The sequence below is a fragment of the Eschrichtius robustus genome, chromosome 2 (assembly GCF_028021215.1).
Source record: "Eschrichtius robustus isolate mEscRob2 chromosome 2, mEscRob2.pri, whole genome shotgun sequence".
In the NCBI taxonomy this organism is placed as follows: domain Eukaryota; kingdom Metazoa; phylum Chordata; class Mammalia; order Artiodactyla; family Eschrichtiidae; genus Eschrichtius; species Eschrichtius robustus.
Window position 1 is genome coordinate 76,238,097 of NC_090825.1, and position 26,349 is coordinate 76,264,445.

The 26,349-nt window shown below is 37.6% G+C and overlaps 1 protein-coding gene across 4 annotated transcripts in view; it reads right to left on the bottom strand.

The window, feature by feature from the left end:
- MCTP1 (multiple C2 and transmembrane domain containing 1) overlaps positions 1 to 26,349 on the bottom strand; it is a 550,214-nt gene that overhangs the window by 169,379 nt on the left and 354,486 nt on the right. For all 4 annotated transcript variants that reach the window (XM_068533874.1, XM_068533867.1, XM_068533860.1 and 1 more), the window contains 2 exons: positions 22,395 to 22,581; positions 17,403 to 17,496 (listed from right to left, as the gene is read on the bottom strand). In XM_068533874.1, coding sequence (XP_068389975.1) covers positions 17,403 to 17,496; positions 22,395 to 22,581 — 281 coding nt within the window. The remainder of the gene's footprint in view (positions 1 to 17,402; positions 17,497 to 22,394; positions 22,582 to 26,349) is intronic.

The following is a 26,349-nucleotide window of genomic DNA, read 5'->3' on the forward strand; positions in this document are numbered from 1 at the left end:
AGCGCTGTAATAAAGGTAAGTAAAGAGTGCAATGGGAGCAATGAAAGGAAGCATATCATTCTCTAAGTCTAGAACAGGAAGAGCAAAAGAAAGTGAAGACTTTTTTCCAGTAGAGATGATGCTGGTGATCTATGCTAATTACACATCTCTATCACCAGCAGTTTTAGAAGTGAAGGACTTTAAGAATTTGTGATAAGGACTATTTAGCTTACATCTATTTGTTTATCCCTTTAATAGGGTCTCTGTAACACAAAACCTAGATCTATGTTATATAACAATTATAAAATAGATACTTACAAATATTATGTTAGGACTGATGCATTTATCCATAATCTAGTTAAATACTAAGAGCTATCTTTTTTTCTATGGATTTTTATAGGGAAAAAAATCTCCCAAGGGAATTAAAATTAGGAAGAGACTCTTTTACCTTAACTCATAAAAATAAACCTATAACAGATCTTAAAGCATCTACTCTATTACTTCAGTTCTCCTTGCGGTGAAAAGACTTTCCTATAACAGTGAAAATAAACATGAGAAATGTCTCCAATGGGCATGTCTAATGGCAAACTTCAAATCGCAGTGAGGATTAAACAGGGTGCCCTGACTGGCTAATTCTCTCTCACTCTTAGCCCTTGTTCTCTGAGGTCACCACACTGACATATTTACAAAGAACTGTGGGAAAGTCAGCACCACCCCTGCTCACTTGCTACCTGTATTGTGGGCAAGTGGATAACTTCAGTTTGTGCAAACTACTGGTTTGAGCATTAAAGTCACTCAAGAGATACTGAATGATATTCTTGCTCCCCAAATAGAAAGTTAACTCTGATCCATCAGTGGTGGGCTTTGTCCAAGGTCATTTTGCTGCTGACAAGTAGCACACTTTGCTGGTTGTGATGTGTTATAAAAATGGGTGCGCGTGTGGGGACCCAGTGACCACCTCTTTGTTGCCACATCTCTGAAAACACAGAGGCTTTCAGTAGCACTGAAGGCAATTCATACCCACAGGGGCCTTTTACTTTGGGGCTACCTTGCACAAATTAAGCTCTTTGGTTTAATTTCTTCAGTTGCCACAGTTTGAAATGGTTATAATTTAATCTTTAAAAAAATTATAATCAAGGTTGCCATCTTTCTACAAACTGGAATTTCAGTCATAAAACATAACAATGTTATAGTTGAGGGCATCCCATAGGGGCCCACCAAAATAAAGAGCAACCTACATTGGAGACACCTTCCAATCCTCCCCTTATCACTGGAGATGAGGCTTTGACCTTAGCCTTTTTCATCGACTGACCTCAACATATTTTAAACATCTGATTAGTAGAATTACATTAACTGACACTCTTCACTAAGTTCCCACTGGGTCTAGCTCTGGGACTAAGTAATAATAGGGCATCTCTTTTCTCACTAAGTCATGAAGCAGGTTTCATTGTGGCATAAAAATGGACCCTCTAGAGTTGTGGCTCTCGGCCCAATAGGTATAAAACATTTTCCTCATATTGTAGATTTTGTAATGCCCTCCTCACTATTCTGAAATACAATAAAACCAACCCATAAGTGATTTCAGTATTTAATATAATGCTTTAATGCTATTATACAGAGGAATAAATAGATAGTTGGGTATGTACAATAAAGTCATAGGTTGATTTATTCAACAAATATTTATTGAGTACGTACTATGTGTTAGGCCATATGAACAAACAAATAAAATAAAAGGAAAGGTCTCTGCTCTCATGGAGTTTGCTTGCAGTGGGGAGGGAGGAAAGAGAATAAGTATTGAACATAATTAATAAGCAGATTATATTGTATGTTAGAGAGTGATACATGTTAATGGAAAACAGAAAAACTACAGCAGGATAAGGGGGAGGGGCACAGTTTATACAATTAATTAGGGTTGTTGGAGTAGACTCATTGTGAAGGGAGGTCTGAGCAAAGAACTGAATGAAGTGAAGGAGTAGTTAAGTGGATATTGGGAGAAAAGTGCTCCAGGTAGAGGGAGGAGCTACAGCAAAAGCCTGGTGTGCTCCAGGAACCTGATAATAGGACACAGGGAGCAACGGGAAGAATAGAACATGTCAGAGAAGTAACAGGGAACCAGGTCATGAAGTGCCTTGGAGGCAATCCTAAGGTCTTTGGTGGTTACTATGTAAAGTGGCAGCCATCAACAAGACTTGAGTAAATAATATGTGTTTCAGGATGTAATCTAGACTCATAATCATGAAACAGATCTTAAAGCTATATTAGTGCCTATATTTTGTCATGCAGGAAATGGGACAGTTTTCACTCTTTATGATTGTGTAATGCTTTTTAAGACAATTAGTATCCCCGCCCCTCAACTCCCAACATAAATAGTATTCCCCAACCATTGTGGCAACTTAATTCCCCCACAGATTTCTAAAGCACCCAAGGGGGCAATACTGTCCTCTCCCAATTGAGAATCATTTCCCTACAGCAACAGTTCTTAAACATTTTGGTTTCAGGAACTCTTAAGAATTGCTGAGGATCTCAAAGAGTTTTTTTGTGTGGGGGTTATATCTATCAAAATTTATCATTTTAGAAATTAAAAATGAGAGCGTGGGGCTTCCCTGGTGGCGCAGTGGTTGAGAATCTGCCTGCCAATGTAGGGGACACAGGTTCGAGCCCTGGTCTGGGAAGATCCCACATGCCACGGAGCAACTAGGCCCGTGAGCCACAATTACTGAGCCTGCACGTCTGGAGCCTGTGCTCCACAACAAGAGAGGCCGCGACAGTGAGAGGCCCACGCACCGCGATGAAGAGTGGCCCCCACTTGCTGCAACTAGAGAAAGCCCTCGCACGAAATGAAGACCCAACACAGCCATAAATAAATAAATAAATAAATAAATAAATAAATAAATAAATAAATAAATAAATAAAATGAGAGCATGTAAAGATACACCGTGTTCTTGGGTTGGAAGAATTAATATTGTTAAAATGGCCATACTACCTAAGGCAATCTACAGATTCAATGCAATCCCTGCCAAAATACTAAAGATATTTTTCACAGAACCAGAATAAATAATTTTAAAATTTCAATTGAAAGACAAAAGACTCTGAATAGACAAAACACTCTTGAGAAAGAAGAAAAGAGCTGGAGGAATTATGCTCCCTGACTTCAGTCTATACTACAAAGCTACAGTAATCAAAACAGTATGGTACTGGCACAAAAACAGACACAGATCAATGGAACAGAATAGACAGCCCAGAAATAAACCCACCTACTTATGGTCAATTAATCTATGAAAAAAGGTGGCAAGGATATACAATGGAGAAAAAACAGTCTTGAAGAGTACTGGGAAAACTGGCAGCTACATGTAAAACAATGAGATTAGAACATTTCCTCTCACCATATCCAATAATAAACTCAAAATGGATTAAAGACCTAAATGTAAGACTGAAAATCATAAAACTCCTACAGCAGCGGTCCCCAACCTTTTTGGCACCAGGGACCGGTTTCGTGAAAGACAATTTTTCCACGGATGGGATGGTGGGGTGGATGGTTTTGGGAAGATTCAAGCACATTATATTTATTGTGTACTTTATTTCTATTATTATTACATTGTAACATATAATGAAATAATTATACAACTCACCACAATGCAGAATCAGTGGGAGCCGTGAGCTTGTTTTCCTGCAACTAGATGGTCCCATCTGGGGGTGATGGGAGACAGTGACACCTGAAGTGTGTTGCTTATGTCCAGTCTACTCCATAATCTCATTTTGGTGGCTGTTACTGCAGAAAACCCTACTGCACAAAGATAGGATGTTGGAAATGGAAGCAGGCTTTTCAGCACTTTTGTGGCAGTCTCAGGATATTCCGCCTTGACTTTAATCCAGAACGTATGGAGATCTGAAGTTGTCTCAAACATACTTTTAAGGGCACCATCATTTGCGACCTCAAGTAGTTGATCCTCTTCTAGCACGGACAAAGTCGATTCATCTGACTTATTCACAAATGGGTCGAGGGTCCATTCCTTCCCAGGTCAGGGGTTTTTCGTGGCTGGGAAGTAATGCTCAAACTCTTTTGAAAGTAATGCTGAAACTCTCAGAAAGCTCTGAGCTAGGTGATCACGCACCAGCTGGAAGAAAGAAGGCCCTGGCTCAGACTCTTTCAAAATCTCTGCTAATATTTGAAACATGTCAAAAATCCCAATGTTCACTCATCGACCCCATAATTCCAGTTTGGCTTTGAATGCAGCCACTTTATCTGCCGACTTGAACACAGTTGTCATTCTCCCCTGAAGTGACAGACTGAGTTCGCTGAGCAGGTTGAATATGTCACACAAGTAAGCAAGTTTTGCGACCCATTCTGTGTCACTGAAATGTGCTGTCAGTGGTGACTGTTTTTCTAAAAGAAATCTCTGGAGCGGCTCTCGTAACTCAAAAACTCTGGCCTGTGATCTACCTTTAGAAAGCCATCTCACTTCTATGTATAAGAGAAGACGTGTGTGCTCTGCGTCCACCTTCTCACAGAGCTGTGAGAACAGACGTGAATTAAGGGCATGTACTTTAATGTGGTTGATAATTTTAATCACATCCTGCAAAATGTTGTTAAGTTCAGGTGACATTTTTCACCTGGCCAGCATTTCTCTATGGATGACACAGTGCATAGACTCACATTCAGAAGCAACCTCTTTGACTGGAGTAGTGAAACCAGAAAGCCATCAGTCATGGCAGCTGCTCTGTCCGTGCATATACTGACACAAAATGACCAATTCAGTTTTCCTGATATGTAATTGTTCAAAGACTTGAATAGTTCTGCAGCTGTGGTGTTGGTTGGCAACAAAAGTGCACATAACATATCCTCATGCACATCCTCCTGAAAAATAAATCGCACAAAAACAAGCATTGTTGCCTTGTTGTCAACATCGGTAGACTTGTCAACCTGGATTGCATACCATGGTGACTCATTAATCCTCTCTAGCAATTGTGCCTCAATATCCTCTGCTATTTCATCAGTTCATCTAGTTATGGTGCTAGCCAAAAGAGGAACATGTGCCACCTTTTGAACTGCAGCCTTTCCTAAAAGTTCATGACAAATGTCCTTAGCAGCAGGCAGGATCAACTCTTTACCAACAGTAAAGGGCTTCTTAGCTTTAGCAATGAAGTTAGCCACTAAGAATGATGCTTCTTAGCTTTAGCAATGAGGTTAGCCACTAAGAATCAGTGCAGACACATTTGATGAAGTGGTGGCCTTCAATAATTGCTTCTGTTCTTCGTGTTCACGTTTTTTTCCTTTGAAAAACTCCAAAGGCTTGTCTTTTAATGCAGGGTGCTTGGTCTCCATGTGGCGAAGCAGTTTTGAAGGTTTCATGGCTTTGTTGGATAGCCAGTTGCCACATGTTATACAAAGTGGGCTTGGAGAATGTGAATCACCTGTTGCAATGAACCTGTAATTTAAGTAGGACTCTTGGTATTTTCTTTTAAATGCAGCTTCCTTTTTGTTGGCAGTCTTACTTCTGGTGTCTCATCATAGGGTCTTCCCCCTTTTCAAAGAAGCTCTCTAGCGATGTTTGTTTTTTACTCATTTTGGCTCGGGTTAGCTTGTGGGCTTACCAAAACTGTGACTGAGACAAGAGCACAGTGCAGGAAAGAGGTGTGGATGAAAGTGGTAAATAAAATAATGGGTTGGCCATGCACAGACTAAAATAAGTGTCGGATTCTGACTTAAAGCCTGCCACCAGATGCAGCTGTACAACTGAAGTACATCAACTCACTTGCCACTATAAAGCCTGCCACCAGATGCAGCTTAATTGTCACTTGCCACTCACTGATAGGGTTTTGACATGAGTCTGCAAGCAACTGATTTATTATGGTCTCTGTGGTCAAACCTCTCTGCTTATGATAATCTGTATTTGCAGCCGCTCCCCAGCACTAGCATCACCACCTCAGCTCCACCTCAGATCATCAGTCATTAGATTCTCATAAGGAGCGTGCAACCTAGACCCCTCACATGGGCAGTTCACAGTAGGGTTTGCGCTCCTATGGGAATCTAATGCCACTGCTGATCTGACAGGAGGCGGAGCTCAGGCAGTAATGCGAGAGATGGGGAGCGGCTGTAAATACAGATGAAGCTTTGCTCACTCACTGCTGCTCACCTCCTGCTGTGTGGCCTGGTTCCTAACAGGCCACAGACCAGTACCAGTCTCTGGTCTGGGGGTTGGGGACCCCTGTCCTAGAGGATAACATAGGCAGAACACTCTTTAACATAAATCACAGCAATATTTTTTGGATCTGTCTCCTAAAGCATGGAAATATAAGCAAAAATAAACAAATGGGACCTAATTAAACTTTATTTCCTTTGCACAGCAAAGGAAGCCATCAACAAAATGAAAAGACAACCTGCTGAATGGGAGAAAATATTTGCAAATGATATGACTGATAAGGAGTTAATATCCAAAATATATAAACAGTTCATACAACTCAACATCAAAAAAACAAACAACGTGATTAAAAACTGGGCAGAAGACCTGAATAGACATTTTTCCAAAGAAGAAATACAGATGGCCAATAGGCACATGAAAAGATGGTCAATATCACTAATCATGAGGGAAATGCAAACCAAAACCACAATGAGATATCACTTCACACCTGTCAGAATGGCTATAATCAAAAAGAACACGAGCAACAAATGTTGGTGAGCATGAGGAGAAAAGGGAACCCTTGTACACTGTTGGTGGGAATTTAAATTGGTGCAGCCACTCTGGAAACAGTATGGAAGTTACTCAAAAAACTGACAATAGAACTGCCATATGACCCAGCAATTCCACTCCAGGGTACATATCTGAAAAAAACAAAAACACTAATTTGAAAAGATACAGGCACCCCAATGTTCATAGCAGCATTACGTACAATTGCCAAGATATGGAAGCAACCTAAGTGTCCACGAATGGATAAAGAAGATGGGGTATATATCTACAATGGAATACTATTCAGCCATAAAAAAGAAGGAAATTTTCCCATTTGCAAAAACATGGATGGACTTGGAGGGTATTATGCTAAGTGAAATAAATCAGACAGAGGAAGACAAATACTGTCTGATATCAATTATATGTAGAATCTAAAAAATACAACCAACTAGTGAATATAACAAAAAGGAAACAGACTCACAGATATAGAGAATAAATTAGTGGTTACCAGTGGGGAGATGGAAGGGGGCAGGGGCAATATAGGAGTATGGGTTTAAGAGGTACAAACTATTAGGTATAAAATAGGCTACAAGGATACATTGTACAACACAGGGAATATAGCCAATATTTTATAATAACTATAAATGGAGAATAACCTTTAAAAATTGTGAATCACTATATTGTACACCTGTAACTTACATAATATTGTACATCAACTATACTTCAATTTAAAAAAATGAGAGATGTAACCTATCATTCATTAAGAAATAACAATAATAAATCCATGACATGTTAACATCAGAGTGATCAAATATTATGTAGCTTTTGAAAAACTCCATTGTACACTCATGGGAGAATGACAGTGAAAAAAGCAAATAACATCTCAGTATTATTATGAAAAAAGTTTTGAATTCACAAATTCCTAAATGGGTCTTGGGGATCTCCAGAGGTTCCCAAGCCACACTTTGAGAACCATGACTAAGAGCAACGGAAATAAAGCTTAATGTATACATGAGTTTATTTCCCTTGGTATATAGAACTATATGCAAAAGAATATTTATAGCATTGTGTTTAACTAGATGCATTCTTGAGTCCTAGAAGTAAACCTTCTTGGTATTAGCTGGGAAGCTCAAAATTTATGACAGACGAATGGGCAATAAAACAAGACAGACAAGAAACTGGAAAATAAAGAAAAAGGAGACTATGGGATTTAGAAAATGAGGAGAGGCAATAGAGAAGTTATGTCTAAGCCTTTAAGAGTTTAGATAAATTATGGTAAAAAAACATTTAAAGGCTTTATTTTCAATTAATATTTAATAAGGAACTACATACAAGTGACGTTACCAGATTAGAAACACAAAAGTTGTTTGGCCTCAAATGTGTATAAAAATATATCATAAGCTCCTTTGTTTTTACAAGCCCTTGAAGATACTTTAGGACCTATGTAAATATATATTCAATTAGATTCTCCACAGAGAAGCATGAGGTTTCAGATAATCTTTCCTATAAGTAAATTAACTAGCTGGAGAGGTCTTTTGCAACGGAATAAAATTCTTTAGACTTAAACAATTAAGAACTGTATTAGGTGATTAAACCTTTTTATATTTTTAGGCAATAAAACTGAAAATTGCCATCTGTCAAGCCTTTGTCTTTAGAATGATATCTTTGTCTTTTTATTTCTCTTCTACATAATATCTACTCATTCAGGTATCTGTTATTCATCTTGGCACCCTTTGCAGGATCTCAGATTCTTAGGACTGGGAGAGAAGCCTTAGAGGTCAAGTTCAAAAGCTCATATAGGACTTGAATCCCCTCTGCAACCAGGTGGTCATACAGGCTTGGCTTCAAAGGTTCCAGCGATGCGGAATCACTACATCCACAGGAATATTCTGATCTATTTTTTGGCAATCATAATTTGGGGGAAATGCTTCTTTACATTTTATGTCTCTCTAGCTATTGTCTATTCTATGATTTGCCCTCTGTAGTAATTTTTGAAGTTTAAATGAAATAACGGGTGTAAAGGAGGGGCACAACATCTGTCACTGAGAGTATCTGATTCATGTTTGTTACCTGCTCTCCTGCACTGGATAGTGTGGATGGCTTGCTGAGCATCTATTCTAACTATTTCTAGTATGTCCCTTCCTGACCTAGAGAGGCCACAAGGGCCTCCCTTGCAGCTGGGGTTGCAGATGTGATTTAGGTTGCACCAATCAGAGGTACTTGCCTAAGATTTGACTTTAGAACTCAGTTATCTGAGAGGGTGTGGAGTCCATTTTGCTGCTACTCACACAGCAAGCAGGAGTAGTGAAAGCAGATGACACAATGTCTTCCCAACATACCCATGTGGCAGGCGCTGAAACCTCTTGGTTCTTTCATGTAGCTTCAGTATTAACTTCTGGAAAGTGAGCTTAGAGCTTGTTTTCTTAGACCCTTCCTGCCTCCAAAGATTCTGTGATCCATTGAAAACTCTATAACAAATCCCTTTCTGATTAAATGTGCTAGAAGGAAGTTTGCTCTTTGGATTGAACCTTGGCCATTACTACCCCTGCCAACTCCTATCAACACCCTCCCCATGACAGGCTTTGGATAATTGACAAAAGAAATCATATCCAATTCCACATCTTCCTTTCTCTGGTTCAAGTTCATGGCTTCACTGAATAGATGTGGATTGGCATCCCTGCCTTGCCATGTACAGGCTGGGGTGTGTGTGTGTGTCTGTTGATCTAGACAAGTTACTTAACCTCTCCACACCTCAGTTTTCTAATTTGTAAAGTGGAGATAACGACAATACCTAATTAGATTGTTGTGAGATTAACTGTGATAATCCTTGTACCAAGCTTAGGGTAGTGTCTGACATGTGATAAGGGCTCAATAAATATTCCTTGCCACTATTATTGTCATTATCACTTTCACTGAGCTATTTTCAATGGCCTTGATTTTAAAACGCCAGATATACCAACCAAGGATATTTTCTGGTGAGTCTGTCAATGTCCTTCTTTAAAGTGTAGCTTTTAAAACTGAATTCATACCCCAGGATGTCTGATGAGCCCAAAAGAGAGTATCATTCTCAACATTCTCCTTTTATTCAATGTAACAAAACTGACGTATGTATAATTCACTCTCATGGAGATTAAACTCAAGTCAAACTCAAAGTCTTTTCTGTATTTTCTACTGTTAAAGCAAGACATCACTGTTTTGTACAGAGGTAAGATTTTTGATTTATACTTTTTAATGTTCATCTTGCGGAACTAAGCCTGTAATTTCAGTCTGTTGATTATATATATAAATTGTATATTGTACCTACATATATATATATATATATATATATATATATATATATATATATAAATAGCATACATACCTTGGTCTCATGTAAAATGAATTAACTATGCCTCCTAGCAAGTTTGATAAGGAAGCAGCCAATTATCTCCTCAAAGTCATTAGTAAATACATTGAACAGGTTAGACCAAGGATAGAGCCCTGCATTCCTCCATTTGGCCATCAATCCTTTAATATAATCACCCTTTGAGCTTGAAGGTTTAGTCATTTATGAGTCTAACTACGCTATCATATCATCCAAACATCCCTGTAGTAAGATTTTATTTCAATAGCCTAGTTAAATCCAGATCCTGTCTGAAGCATTTCCCTAATCCACCGTTCTAGAAAATGCATTTCTTATTTACACACCAATATCATAATGTAACAAAATATATATAATAGTTTAATTTTAAACACTAATTCTAATATCTGAAAGCATTTCTTCCAGCACTGAGTGAAACCCTGGAGCTAGCCCTCCAAGCCAAATCAGCAATTCTCTATTTCTTTACTCAAAGGATCATTTTGTAATCTTAGTTCCACAGAACTCAATTAATTATTTTATAGTATTTCTCTTTTCCTCATTTCCCATTGATAGTGGGACCACCACTTTCTCAGCCCATAGTCCTTCACCTCTAGAGCATATCAAACCCAATTATTAATCTCTTTTGTCATCCCACCTATTCTTCCAGAGCAGTATCTTCTAACCATGTGACCTGCATATGAATCACACATGATTTCTGTAATTCCCTGTAAAGCACTAGTTCAGACTCAGGCCTCACCAGCCCTTATGTTAAATCATCATTTTAATTCCTCTTCTCACAAATTTATCAACTGTTTGGTTTTAGAAGGATACTTTTGCATTTCTATAATTAGAATATGATTTAGCTTTTTAAAAATAAAATTACTAAAAGGAAGCAACTTTTATTTCTATATGCAATATGGTAGCATAAAAGAATAAAGAGCAATGATTTGCTTTCTTTCCTTGTGATGTCTTTGTCTAGTCTCATTCTTACAGAAGAGATTTATATAGTGTTAAGACATTTAACACGTATGTGCATCATACTGTTTTCTAAACTAGGTATATTATAATGATAAGAATGTCAGGTGTTGGATGTTTTTAATGCATTCTAAATTGCATGCAATTTCTTCTCAAAGTATACTATCTGCTTAATAGTCTTCTACAAGCTTAACTGTTAAAAAGCAAATAGAAACATTAGTTTATATAAAGGAAATAAAGCATACTTGGGAAATTTAAAATACATTTTGTGTAAAACTTTGGTTTATGTTTCAAGAAATATAGTTTTAAAATTTTAAGATAGTGAAAGTTTACAAATTAAGAATTACATCCACAAATAACCCCCTTTTTGGGTAAATTATTTTACCCTTGATAATTCACAAATAGGAAGGAATTCCACTGCATTAGATATATAATACTTTCAATGGGACTGTGCAGAGTTTAAAGGATATCCATTTTCTTTTCTTCTAACATAGGTTTTAAATAATGATCATAAACTCTAAGGCTGCATTTATCAGATATCACCAATGTTATTAAATGTGATCATGGCAATGAAAGTCATATGTTATTAAAAATTCAAACTGCTGGGCTTTCCTGGTGGCACAGTGGTTGAGAGTCCGCCTGCCAGTGCAAGGGACACGGGTTCGAGCCCTGGTCCGGGAAGATCCCACATGCCGCGGAGCCAGTAAGCCCGTGTGCCACAACTACTGAGTCTGCACTCTAGAGCCAGCAAGCCACAACTACTGAGCCCACGTGCCACAACTACTGAAGCCTATGCACCTAGAGCCCGTGCTCCGCAACAAGAGAAGCCACTGCAATGAGAAGCCTGCACACCGCAGCAAAGAGTAGCCCCTGTTCCCCACGACTAGAGAAAGCCTGCACGCAACAACGAAGACCCAACGCGGCCAAAAATAAATGAATAAAATAAAATAAAATAAAAATTCAAACTGCTACAATTCTATAAAAGAAACAGCATAGCTACTTCTACCAGTACAGCTGTCATATTCTGAGGGCCACTCAAGTGACAATTGCTCATATCTTATGCAAAATTTGCTTGAGTAACCCACAAGAGTTAATTTTTTAAAAGGATAATAGCTTGGATGTATATGTGCTTAGCATTCAGTATATAAAACTTTCAAAGAAGAGGCTCGCCTTTCTCTGTACAGCTACCTTTTCATTTTCTTTCTCTGAACAGACCTATAATGTTCAGAGAAAATATCAAGAATAATAAATCCAAATCTCTGTAGAAAATATACCTTCATGACACACTCAAGATGGAAATCACAGGAACCAATAAAATGCAGGCAGCCTACTGATAATGAGGTCAGAAATACAAATAAATTTACTTTTAATGAAGACTGGAGGCACAGTAATCAAAGTGTTAAAATTCATTTCATGCATATCTCATTTGCTTCCTAGCTGATATTTACCACACAATCTGTGAGAAAGTAGAGGCCTAAGATGCTCCAGATAAATGGCTCAATTAATTGTACAGAGGTAGACTTCTTTGAGCTGAGCCGGAGCTGTGAGCTCTTTATTAAAAGCACTATTCTGTAGCCCATAACCTTGTTCCTTGACTCCTCTCTGGTTTCCAATTTAAACAAGTCCCCATGCGGCCTGCTCTAAAGGGCTTTGTCTCCCTGTCATTGTTAAGAGAGCTGAGGCATCCTGGAAGTGTGAAATCAGACCTCATGAGTTGAACGGTTCCCCAGGGAACGCTGGACTGCACAGAAGGTCAAAGTCATGGGCCGGACCATCTGAAAGTGTCTGATCGCCGGTCTGTGACACAGCAAGTTGGGGTGGGGTGTGGAGGCTAGACTGAAGAGGACTGAAATTGAACACATCTTAATTAAAGCCCACAGACAGCAAAACAAAATGTTTTCTAGGCAGCCTGTCAAATGGGGCTTAAATTTAGCTCTGCTAATGAATCTGAGCTGCTAACTGTTATTTCTTAAGATAATAAGACTCTCACGGAAGCTGATAAAAAAACCGTAGCATGTCTTTCTCTGCTGTTTTGTTACTGAAATATTTTCCAACAATGAAGACAGTTTTCCTAAAGAAAAACATGGGAAAAGTCTATGCAAATAAAGGGGTAGTCAACAGCTCTCTTAAAAACTAGTAGATTTCCAGACTATGGAGCTGGTGAATTACAAATCTTTATGTGTAGTGTTGTTCTAGAAAAAGATATGCTCATTTAATGGGACTATTTCAATGACAGCTTATGTTAACTGTAAAATTCTCTCCCTCTCTTCCTTTTTTTTCTCCCTCTCCCTCTATTGTTTCCTAAAAGAGATAGTGCATTAATTTGAGAGATCAATTCACCTGGAGTGAAGAAGTTTTATATTAGTGTACCTTTTAATAGAGTGAAAAGGTAGGGCATCTTTTGAAAGGGTTTCACAGTTCTCCCATATCAGTGTTTCTGAAACTGAGTGGCTGGTATCCCTAGGGAGGCTGTGACCTCTTCCTCAGGAGCTCAAAGAAAACCCAGGGGAAAATGAAGGGGAGGGGCTGAGGAGAAGAACCTTTTTCTTTTTCCTCTCTAAGAACTTGAAAGAACCAATAGGCCAGGTCTAAATACGCTGCAAAGAAAGCCTCACTCAATACAGAAGACTTTAAATGTTCGGCTGAAAGCAAAAATTAGGCCCTGTCCAAGGAAGAATAATTAGAAACTAGAAAAGACAAATTCCAACATACATGAACTGTTTCCCATCACCACCACCAAAAAAAAAAGAAAAAAAAAAAAAAAAATGTCCACCATTGGTCTCTCTCTCCTCACAATCTGTCCAGTTTCAGGGAGCACTTGATTTAGTGGTAGAATCTTCCCCCAGTGAACACAGGGCCAGACGATCTGCAGGTTTTGCTTTGATGATCCAGAGAGACATTAACCTTTTCACTGGTTACGTGAAAGGTAAGTAAGTTGTACCGTGCAGTATTTTTCAGTTAATCAAACTTTTTCCCTCACGAAGAATTTAGCTGACCAACTTTGAAAACCGGAGTGCCACTTTCTCAGGCTGTGAAAGGCTGCCCACAATTTGACTGAAATTTCAATCCACTCTTGTGCCTCGCTCAATGCATGTGTATGTGTGGGAGTTGTAAATTGAGGCCTTAACCACCAGAGTTAATCTCTTTTTAAAATCTGTATTAACCTTAATGATTTGAAGTGCACTGTCCAACACTGGGCTATTGAGATGGAAGAAAAAACTACCCTCGACTATCAACAGTTTATTAGGGGCTTAACTGAAGTGACCTACTGTAGTAGACTTCAGCTGAACAAGGCTATAGGCTTTTTGTGGAAAGGGAGAGAATTGAGGGTTTCATTAAAAAGTAATTTGTGCTTTATACTCACTCATTCAAAGAGAGTCTCAATTGCTCTTTATTCACACAGAGTTAATACAGTATCACAATGTTTCTCAATGAATGTGTTGTAACAAAAGAAAAATTTTACATTTTGAAAGGAAAAAACTCTTTGTAACTGCAGTAAGATTGATGGCTACTTAAAAGATTATAGCATCTCTTTTTCTTGTGCTCATGCTAAATGATGGAATATAGTAATTTAAAATATTTTGCTTAAACTATGGAAGTTTAACTTTATGTTTTAATCATTAAAAATATTTTAAATATAGGGTAAAGTTGGGCAAATATGAGTTTGTGTTGTTGGACTTGTCTGGGAAAGTGTTCAGAAACCAACTAGGTATCTTATAGCTATAGCCTCGTTTATATCAGGTCAAAAAATATTCTTTGCTATCAGTGATTTAAAATATCCCCTCTCCATCCACAACAATCCTAAATGGATGCTAATTTGGGCATCTGAAGACGCACCATTGACTCCACTCCCTTCCCTCAAACTGTTGCTGAATATCTTGTAGAGCCTGACTATGATTATCCACTGAGATATAAAACATATTTTTAAAGTTCTTCTTTGAGCAAGTAGGAGATAAAGTAGGCAAAGAGCTTATTTGTGATAAGCTCAAATTTCATGATACCCAAATTTCATGATAAAGACCAGGAAGGATCAGTATACATATAAATATTTACCCTTTTCAGAAGTAAAGATTTTTTTTAAAAATTGGTAGACTATTCAGATATTTCTGTCTTAAATACATGGTCCTCGGTTTCTGCCACCATCACAAATGTCATAAAGACCACAAAAGGTCCAAGAGTGAGCAAGGTCAAAGACTGAATTATCCTCTTGCCCCTGAATAGTTCAACATCTCTCTTATTCAATTCAGAGCACATTAGATTATAAGGTCAGTGAGGAATGAGGAATCATTATGTCCCTAAAACTAGGAGGAAAAAATGGAGAATCTGTTATTTAGTATTCCCCAAATTAAAGTTCATTTTATCAGATCAAAATTATGTCTCGCTGAATCCCTAGGGAAAAGGTGATTCTTACTCACATTAATTTACCTAGAACCATTACGAAAGAAATATATCTATTTTTTCCAGCTTCAAGAGAACATGTACATTAACTTGCTTAGTGGCATATAGGCCAACTGGGTTAATGCAGTTTGCATATTCATGAAGTTTCAAAAGCAATGACAGCTTCTCTCCAAGAGAGACAAACATATAATTGCATTTAACTTGTGTAATGGGCAGGTATCTAAACTTTTGAAGTAAAGGGGACTTGAATTTTTCTATAAGAAATTATTGTGCCCACTATAAATACCCAGTGATAGTTCTTAACACTTAGGTCCCCTCTGAGATACTTTTTATTTTAGGCTTTTCTCCCTATCTTCAGATGTTTTTAGCCCAACACTGGGTGCTCCCCTCCCCCGCAGAAAATCCTGAAGAAAAGTGAAGATATTTCCCATGACGGTGAACATCTCGGCCATGAATTCCTGAATCTACCTGCTGCTGGGAATCAAAGGCTGGCCAGAACCTCTGTAGTGTAAAAGCAGCCCTGAGTTCCTGTTCTGGTCTTTAAGTTAATGTCCAAAGTGAACAAAAAAAAAAGCAGTTAGTCAACCATTCACTGTTGACTGTTGGTTCTAATAATGAAAGCAGCATAATAATTTAAAAATCATTGTGTCCAGATTAATTTGATTTTAACCACACCAGAAATAAAATACAAAGTGAATAAACTCAGCATTCACTAATTGTTTAGTACAAGGAGCCAAGTCAGTATATTTGCAAAAAGATTACAAACAATCCTCTCTCCCACTATTTTCAGGTATGCCTATTTTGAAATAATATCTGACAGTTGTTATTATCTTCTTGGTTACAAATGAGTTGATAAAATCCTCTTTAAAGAAACTGTAAACTCTCAACATTTTTACTTTTATCATACAGTAAACAGTCATTCAATACTATGCAAATATTAAAAAATTTAAAATATTGCCATTTTTGAACAGACATCTGCTATTTTAGTTCTAAGGCATGTGATCTTTTAATTAGGTTTTGATTCTGTTCCATGAATTAAGGGCAGCAGTGATCATATAATGGGTTTGCAAGCCCTTATATGGTAGGAAAAGTACATTTCTCCCCTTCAAATAAGTTAGCTACCCTTTAAGGGTCAACTTGCTGGCCATTCACAGTGGTAAGCATATTTCCACAAATAATAAGTGGACACGTTCTTTCAAGAACAGGGAAATCTGCACAAAATTGGTCAAGTCAGTCCTATTTACTATCCACCTTGAGATGGACAATTTAAGGAATTGTATAAATACCCCCCCAAAGCCTATGAAATTAAAGAGTAAGTGAATGCTCACATAGTTGCAAATTCTAAACAATAATTTAATTCTGGAAATTGATGAAATAATTCATTAATTAACATGCCACAGAAACAGCAATATCCAAACCAGGAAGCTTTAAGACATCATACTGAGTTTGGCATTTTTACAGGCCTGCTTCTTGGTTAAAAATAATTTAGAACAACGCAGATGTTTAGTTTAGATCCAGAATGATCTCTGGGATGTGCTAGGGAATTTGGACAACTAAGGAATTGTGTCAGCAACCCAAATACCAACAGTTCATACCAAGGAATTGAGTATTATGTATCTAAACTTTTCAGTGAGCTATGCAACAGATTTCATGCATGTTTGAATTATCAGTGTTGATGCTACAATATCACCTGAGGGAAGCTGATACTGTCTAAGAGAAGAAGATACAGCATTACTGCCCCAAAATGCCAAAATGACGAAACCTGGAAGAAATATAACCACTATGTTGACTAAACCTTGGAGAAGGCGACAATTCAAAAGTTGTTTCCCTTTTTATTGTTTACTTTTTTAACATGTTACCCTTCTTTTAAAAAGCAGAGGCGGTATAAAAATCAGGTGGGTAGCAAATCTTTGTAAGATCAACAAACTTTGTATTATTTACTCTGACGATCGAGTCAGGTGAAATGAAAAGTTCAGTCATCAAATGGTGTACACCTTGCATGCTGCTTGATATACAGGCAAAAGGAACACTGCATCGGCTCTTACCTGTGACATCAGCGGCCATTAACCCTTCTGCTCTGATCACTTTCACCTGGAGGAATCCCACATCTTTCAGGTTGTGAAATATCCGCAATGGGCTCTGAAAGAACCCAACATCAGTATTAGAAAAGAAAGGTCATAAAGGGTCTCAAAGAGTGCGCTGAGGAAACATTAAGTGTTACAGTTGATCTCAGGATGCTGCTTAAGTGATCAAAGGGATATTTGTGTTTCTTCAGTACAGATGACCTTTCCACCATCAAGAATGTATATACACACACACATTTATGTAGATAATTGTTGCTATATAAGTAGATTTTTTGAAAGAGTAAAAAATACCACAACATTTCTCCCTGGTAAGTAATTAGCAGTAGATGATGAACAATAAATTATAAAATAGGACATGTCTGCATTCTTCCATCAGTCTCCTTTACCAAAGCGCTCCAAGAAATCTTTTATCTATGGGCATGATGATTTGAAGACCATTGATTCTTAACACTGAATCTTAAGTTGTTGGTTAAGTAACACACTTCGGACTTTGGGAATAAGAAAGACAACATTAAATTAATTATTTTTCTACTCTTTTCTTCTTGGGCAGCTTTGCAAATGGTAGGTGCTAGATAAGGGTTAAATTATTTAGGACTATTTTCTAATATTTGATTCAAAAGATGTATTTCTACCACACACCCTTTAGGTGTTTTTAAAATTTATTTGTTTTATTTTTGTCTTTGAAAATAAATCAAGTTGATTAGAAAATAAATTCAAAAGTGATGAGTAATTTTTCCTAAATTTGTAATTTTGTTTGTCATTGTAGTAGGTATAGAAGTACACAAATTTTGATAGAAGAATCAGATCCAAATGCTGAAACCTATTTAATTTCATGAATTAATAATGGTAGAGTTTGAATAAGCGTAATACCAGAAGGAATTAAAAGAGGGATAGCAAGAAAATAATTCAGAACTCTAATTAACGGACACAAATAGAGAGTAAAATCAACCTATAGAACGTGATATGCATTTGTTTATTTATACTTCATTGCATCTTTCTCATGACAAGATCAGCACTTTTATTCAGTAAATCAAAGGTGCTTCTTTAAAGAAGAAATGCTTTACAACCGGGAGCATAACATAGTTTTAAAATGCTTTAAATGCTTTAAACCGGGAGCATAACATAGTTTTACCTAATAAAATGCGTTAAAACCGGGAGCATGACATAGTTTTACCTAATAAAGTTATCTATTAAAATGTTACTACGGAACATTCCCATCTTTGCATTGAGAATGTGAGAAGACTGACAAGCACAAGCTTACCGCGATATTAACTTTATCAACCCCGTGTGACTAGCCATTGTTCCCACTGATGCTCTGACCTTGGCACACTGAGAGGAGGAAACGCAGATAGACGCGCAATCTCAGAGCCTAACTTTTAAGAAAGAGTGTTTAGCACGAGGATTAGCTCTTAATCTTTTATTGTTTTTAAACAGTTGTTTATCACCCAAACTGTGTTGAAACTACGAGGGTGACAGGGTTCAATAAAAACGCACTTCTCTCTCCATTTACATTCCTGTAAATTAAGGGTTTAGAAGTGGAAACTGTAGAGCGCAGTATTATAATTCAGAGATTTGTAGGCATGTTGTCTTCCTAAGGTCACAATGATCAGGTGTGGGAAGCTGCTCCTCATCTCAGAGCTGACTGAGTGTTACAGGCCAGGTAAGTCTCCTAACCTAACGATGGAGAAGAGTCGCAGCAAAAGGTTCCTGTCCTTTAAGTTTCAGGAGCAATTTAAACTAAGTTTCACTGTGACTAGAACAAATATCTTCAGTCGGGGAATCGTTTTCATACTGGTAACCTCATTGCAGAGTCACACCGCTTCTGGTGCTTCAGCTCCGAAGTTCTGCTTTGCGTTTGGAGGGGTAATTACTATTTGAAGGTTTCGTTTCCTCGAGTCAGCTGACGCTCAGTAATTTATTGCAAACTTCAACTGCTTGGGCCAGTAACACATGGATTATAATAAGAACGTCAAAAAAACAAAAAAGCAAAAAATGTAAACACATCAGTTTAAAAATATAACTTTAAGGAATGCTTCATCAAGAGGTATTCCTGCCTTGTTATTTACGGTCATTTTAGAAGGCCTCAAAACCTGGATGGCTTCTGAAGCCAGACATTTCCATAGCAGAGGAATCTATGACTTGCTGTGCATCCTTTCAGCCCTCAATAGATGGGAAAAGATTGAAATGCTCTGGAGAGGAGTCCTCTTTATTTTTTTAATGAAAGCCTGTATAATATATTTTCTCTATGGCTGCAGCAGCTGTCAGGGAGAGCGTCTCAGTTCAGCTCTATTACGGGAGAGGCAATACCCCGTCCTATGGCATCGAGATGCTCTGAGGGGCCAGAACTGACTGACAGCTTGTCACCGTGACGTCTTACTCCATCTCTGTTATGGAGAAAATTAATGTCACACCACCAGCCTTATGACTCGCTGTCATCTTAGAACGGCTCACCTTTTATCAATGCTCTAAATAACATTTCAAGCCTATCGTCTCACGGTGGACAATCCGGTCAAGGGACATTAAATCAGATGACTGTGAAATGTCATAATAAAAATGGAACGCTAACAACTTCTTCTCTAAACTAGCTCCTCTGGTTGGTTTTTAAACTGTGACAAGGGGAGCAAGGGTTCAGCATCCCCGTTCTGAAAAGGTCATACAATCGCTCTTGGTCTACTACCCATTACTACCCGCCCCCTGTTGACCTTCCCTGCTTCCCCACCACCCGCCCCGCAAAAAGAAGAAAAAAAAAAAGAAAAATGGAATTAGCTATCTTTTCAGAATGGGGTGATCAAATAATGGCACACACAGTAACGTCTGTTTAATCTGTGGGGCTTCAATGCTTTGCAATGAACAGCTGAATGACAGCAGCGGAGAACCTTTTCAGGGCTGTTTCATGTGAGAGTGGGGCAATCCACTTACTTTCCTCACCACAACCAGAGCCAAATCAAATTCTTAGGTTGAACCTAAACTTAAAAAAAATAAATACACAAGTTCTCACGGGAAAACATACGTATAATTCTCCAAATAAACTCTTTTATATTATATGTTTCTCCAAAACAAGTGATATTTCACACATCATGCAGTATTCATTCATTTTATAATCTATAGAATAAAAAGGAAACACTCTGAAACCCTAAAATATAGATCTTTGTCCTTGCGTTGCTATGAGTAATCATAATACATGTGCTATATTGCATACACTAGCTTCTTAGCAAATATGATTCTAAAGGGAGATAACAGGCCTATGCTTGAAATTCAGGGCTAAAGAAAAGTATATTTAAACTTGGTTCACTTTTTAGTATATTGAGCAGAATATAATCTGAGAATTAGCCGGGACATCCACATAATATTTTACATTTTACTGAAATAATAACTAATATTTGAAAGTAGGTATAGAAACAAATACTCAAATTCTAAATGGAAATGGCTGATTTAAGGAATCCCTTACAGCAAAGAGAAAAAAAAAAAAAAAAAAAGTAATTGGATCATTTCTAATTACCTAGCCCGTACTATCATTCTAATATATGGGATAGTATCAAATATTAATCCATCAAATATAATATTATAATACCTAGAATCATTTTTATATTAATATATGAATTAATTTCTTCAAAATTGTTTTAATTCATGAGTCTCACTTCTGGGAACAGGAGAATATGTCTTGGCGGGTACCAAAATGTGAAATAATTTTCACAACTGCAATTATATATTAGAAGATGCCACACGTACCTTGGGGCTCTTAGGTGGTTTAAAAATATATACTATTTAGCCTTGCTAAGTCACCTCTATTAAATTGTTTATGGTAACACCATTGGTGGATGAGTTGTACAAGCATTAGCAGACAGCTGATTCAGTGGAGATAGCCAGAATAAATTTGCTGAAGCGCACATCCTGCTAATCTGTTTGAAGAATACTGTAGAGCATTAGTACCAGCACTTCATGTTATCTGCACAGCCTGATAAGGTACATCCTTATTAAATTCAGTTATTGGAAGGATGTCAGTCAGCAAATAGGAATATTTTAAAATCTAAAAAAAAGAAAAAAAATTAAGCGGTTCTTTGTTAGTCAGAGCTTGGTTTCATGACTGAGTGTCTAGAGGAGCCTTCTAAACACCTGGCAGCATTGTACAATACAAGCTTTGTAATTTTAAGTGGAAAAGCTTTTCTTTTTTCTTCCAGCTTCACGGGTACTGAGACATTCACTTTCTCGAGGCTTCACTAAGAGAGAACAATGGAGTAAGAGCTCCCCTCTCTGTTGATTCAAGAAAACTACATGGTGGGAAATGCAGACCGTGAGGATGCTGGGAAATAGGTAGATTTGGTTGTGAATGTTTGGGTTTGATAAAATTTGAGAAGGGTACTTATTTTAGTGACTCACTATGCCACCCTATCACTCTACATCTGATCAAAAGGTAAGAAAGCCTCCTTTTAATTGTATTTCACATTCGATTTTAAAAAATTAAAGGAATGAAGTGAGGCTTTTCTAAGCAGTGGAAAGGAAAAATTATTTCTGTGAATATCCTCCAGTAACCAACCTACTAATTAAAAAGTAAGTGCAGTTAACTCCATTTCAAATTTGTAAAGACAAAGAAATCTTAATTCCAATGACAAATAATCAATGAACTCATTTTAAAGTATTATATAAACTTGACTTTCCATTACAGGAAGTTTCCCTGCATGATAATTTTGTGGTGTGATAAAATTACTGAGGAGAATCTCAGAATCTAGAACTTGCTCTGGAAGAGAGTCGAGAGAAGACCAGGTGTCTAGATATCCATGGGTACCCCAAGTGCTTCTGCAAAGATATGCATGGTATTTGCATCTGCCCAGGCTTCTGCTTCTGCTGATTCATCTGTCAGACAGCTTTGCAGATGTACTTCTGTCACTCCATGTAAATTATTTACAACCTCTTCTAGTCACCCATGACCCTGAAGGAGGAGGCTTACATACGTACATATCTCTTTAATATTTCCTCGCGTTCTTTCGGGTCCTCCAGGGAGTTGATGGAGAGGTCAGAGATGCTGACTGTGGCCGAAGCTGTCAGGGTGACCAGCAACACCAGGTGCCCCTCCCCTTCCTCCAGCTGCAGCTCCAACTTGTGTGTCTGTTCCCTACTGAGAGCTGACAGGTCGATCTGGCACCTAAAAAGAAATGTTTTGAATTAGCAAAAGGCTTTTTTTTGGCCACATCAAACAGTGGAGGCGCAGGCTGCTCAGAGCTATGTGAAAAATAAATCAATGGAAATACCATTTGGACCACGGGAAGCATATGTATTTCATGTCAGCTGACTTCACAAAATTCAGACTCTGATTATTTTAGTATCTAATTGCTTATTTCTTGTAAGATGCAAAAAAATGTGCTTATCTGATTTGATTACTACCCACTGTCACCATATTTATAAATCAGCAGGGGCTTTCAGTCCCTAGGATGGCCCAGATCAGTGGGGCTTTGCTTACAGAGAGACTAACGTGAGCTATCTAAAGAGGCAAACGACCAAGAGCGAATTTTTGTGCCACTCTAAAACAATAGGTGTTTTGCCCTTGTTCTGAAATGTTATTAAGCAGAGAATAGACCATTTACTATGATGATGTCATACGTTTTACGTTTTTAAAACCATGCCAATTTATTCATAGAACACTGCATAAATCTAAGTTAACAAACAAACAAATCCTCTGAAAACATTATAGCTGAAGTGTTACATACGAGAGTTGCCTGAAGAGAGACTTTGTAATAGTATGGCAACCCATGCTCGATATATCACCTCCTCAGAGCTGAACACTTTGCAGACTCTTTTCATAAAAATGTCAATTGATTTGGAAGAGAAAGATACTGTGGTGACCAAAACCACAAGGGCAATAAACAGAGAGAAAGGGGGCAGACATGAATAAAAGACATTTGAAACAGGAAATAGCCAATTATAAGAATAGATGTGGTATTGTCATAAACAAGGGGTGGTCAGCTATTAGGGACAGATTAAATTTTTGCCCCTTCTTATTCTTCACTCTATTTATTGTTTATTATTTTGCTTTTAAGTTAAACATCTGTGAATAGGGCCTCAAAGCTTATGGTTGAGTTCAAACATCTTTAGTGAGAGTGATTTTAGAAACTGAATCAAAGTTTGACATTTATGTTTTATTTTTGCCTATCAAAAATGACATGAAAGATAGCCAGACTAGAAACAATTGGGAGAAAGAGGAATATCGATGCAAGAAATGAAGAAGAATAGAAACGTCCTGGTCAGTGATAGAAAATCTGCATGCACTAAATGCTAACTATCGAGACAGCAGGAAATTAGGGTCTGTACCAAGTCAGGAAAACATCTTCCTAAAGTTAGGATGTATATCAAGCAACCTCACTGTTTCTGCAAACACAATATCCATTTCAAAATACTCTCATGCTGTCCCCTTAGATTCTAAACGATGAAAAAACATATCAAATGCCTTATTTAATATTCAAATTTTAATTGGAATTAGTTCTTAATAATACCTGGAACAAATTGAGGGTTAAAAAATGCAATGGTGAAGAACAGCTAATCAAATGCGTTCTCTAATAAAAAGGAGAAACATGAATATGATTTTCTACAGATCTTTCCAGCATCTGGCACAGTGCCTAACCTATAATTTGTTGAATGTGAATGAATCTTTGGACTAGACTGAGAGTACGACACTGGAGAATTGAACAGGGATGACAGTTCAGATAGTACTTTTGGTTGGTTAAGTTGGGACCAAGAAGGGTCTTTCACTCACTCTGATCATGCATTTCCAGTCCTGCTCATGCCCTATTGCCTATTACCATTAAGTGCTGGTCATTTAGGTGTTGGCCTCCTCCTCTTTTATATTAGAGTCATTGCATTTAATTCTTTAGAGTTGGGCAAGGTGTTCTAAAGATGCAGTCCAGGAACTGCAAACTGGCCACTCTCAGATCAAAGCTGGTCCATAGATTTGTTGTTTTTATTGTGCTAAAAAAGTTTTGAATTTAAATAACTTTAAAGAAAGAGCAAATGTCCTCTGAGTTATTGTCCCCAATACTGTCTAACTTACAGCTGGACTATTTCACTTAATTCTGTACCCAGTGCCAAGAGGCATAAGGATTTGTGATCCTCAAAATCTCCTTAACTTACCAATGAGGAAACTGAGGGCCAGAGAAGTCACATGAATCAATGGAGATACACAGTTAGTTATTAGCAGAGCCAGACCTGAACCTAGCACTCTGGAATCTAAGATCTAGGCTTTTTCCTTAACCAGTCTGTCATTGCTGTAATTGTGCATCCTGGAGGAATGTGCTATGTGAGGCAGTTCTTAAACAGGGTGATAGCCAGACTTGTTTTGAACAGGACACATTAACTCAGGTTTCAAGTATAGAAGTGTGTTATTTTTATGCTTTAAAAATATGTGTGAACTAGGAAGAATGCTATAAGTAATTGCTCTTAGAAGACGATAAACTAAGAAAAAATTACAAATTGAATTTTAAAAGCTATGGAACTAATAAAATTTAAATTACCATTGCACATCTATAGGAAGGATTATACCTTTCTGCTGCAACTAAATTTTTAATATTGGGTACACTCGTAGAAATAGTCCCCGGTTCTGTCCTGTATTTAACGGTTCAGAATTTTGACTTTAATCATTCTAATATAGAAAATGCCTATGTATACAAATATTTTGAAAAGAGAGCATTAATGAATTCCAGATGCTTTTTGCTAGTTGAGGTTACTCAGATCTCCTATTCATCTAAAAACTCTGCTCAGGAGTAATCCTCGGATGCCATTTAAAGCAAAATGTCACCTGATAACCAAGCAAAATTGTCCTGTTAACTTCAGGATAAAGTTAGCATTACAGCATCACTGATATCTGCATTAAATGAGTATCGAATCATTGCTGGAATTTGGTGGAGCAAAAGCTTTTGCTATTCCTTTGTTGTTATTGAATAAATATGTACAAAGATGGAACTCCTGCAACATAGTGTATTGCAAAGTGAATTCAGGACTAATTACTATGGGCCAGTGCTATGGTTTGAATGTTTGTGTGTTATCCAAAATTCATATGTTGAAACCTAGTGCCCAACGTGCTGATATTAAGAGGTGGGGTGGTTGGGAAGTGATTAGGTCATGAGAGTGGAGCCCTCGTGAATGGGATTAGTGCCCTTATAAAAAAGGCACCAGAGAGATCCCTCACCCCTTCTGTCATGTGAGGACACAGAGGAAAACAGCAGTTCATGAACCATGAAACCAGACACCAAATCTGCTTGTGTCTTGATCTTGGACTTCTCAACCCCTAGAACGGTGAAAAATAAATTTCTGTTGAATTCCATCCACCCAGTCTATGGTGTTCGGTTATAGCAGTCCAACAGGCAGATTCACCTGTACTTGGCTTGCCTGTACTATTATGTTCTCAACAAAGGAAGGATTCACTGTAGTTTGGTTACAGAAATACTAGGTGATCATTCAGATGGTTCAGAATAAGCAAAAATTGATGGTTTTATATTGTTATGAAAATGAAAAGGCAAATTTTTAAAAGTATTGAAGCAAATTCATGAACTCCAAAAATATATACACAGACACATTCACAGGGGAAAGAGCCCATGACTGGGCATCAGATTCCCTTGGTTCTAGCCCTCCATCTGTCACTAATTAGTTGGATGACCTTTTCCAAGACAACTCTTAGCCCCTGGAATTCCACGTTTCTCATCTGTGATATGAGGGAATTGAACTAGATGAACTTCAAATTCTCAAAAACCTCAAATTCCACAATTTATTATAACTCTATCCATGTTTACACTTGTTTACATCTTCCTTTCTTTGCAATTCCACAAACCAAAAAAATGGTAAGAGAACAAATTCATCTTACAGGCAATGAAATATTATTCCTCAGAGGTATTACGCCTCTACCCTGCTGAAAAAAGTCTGAATG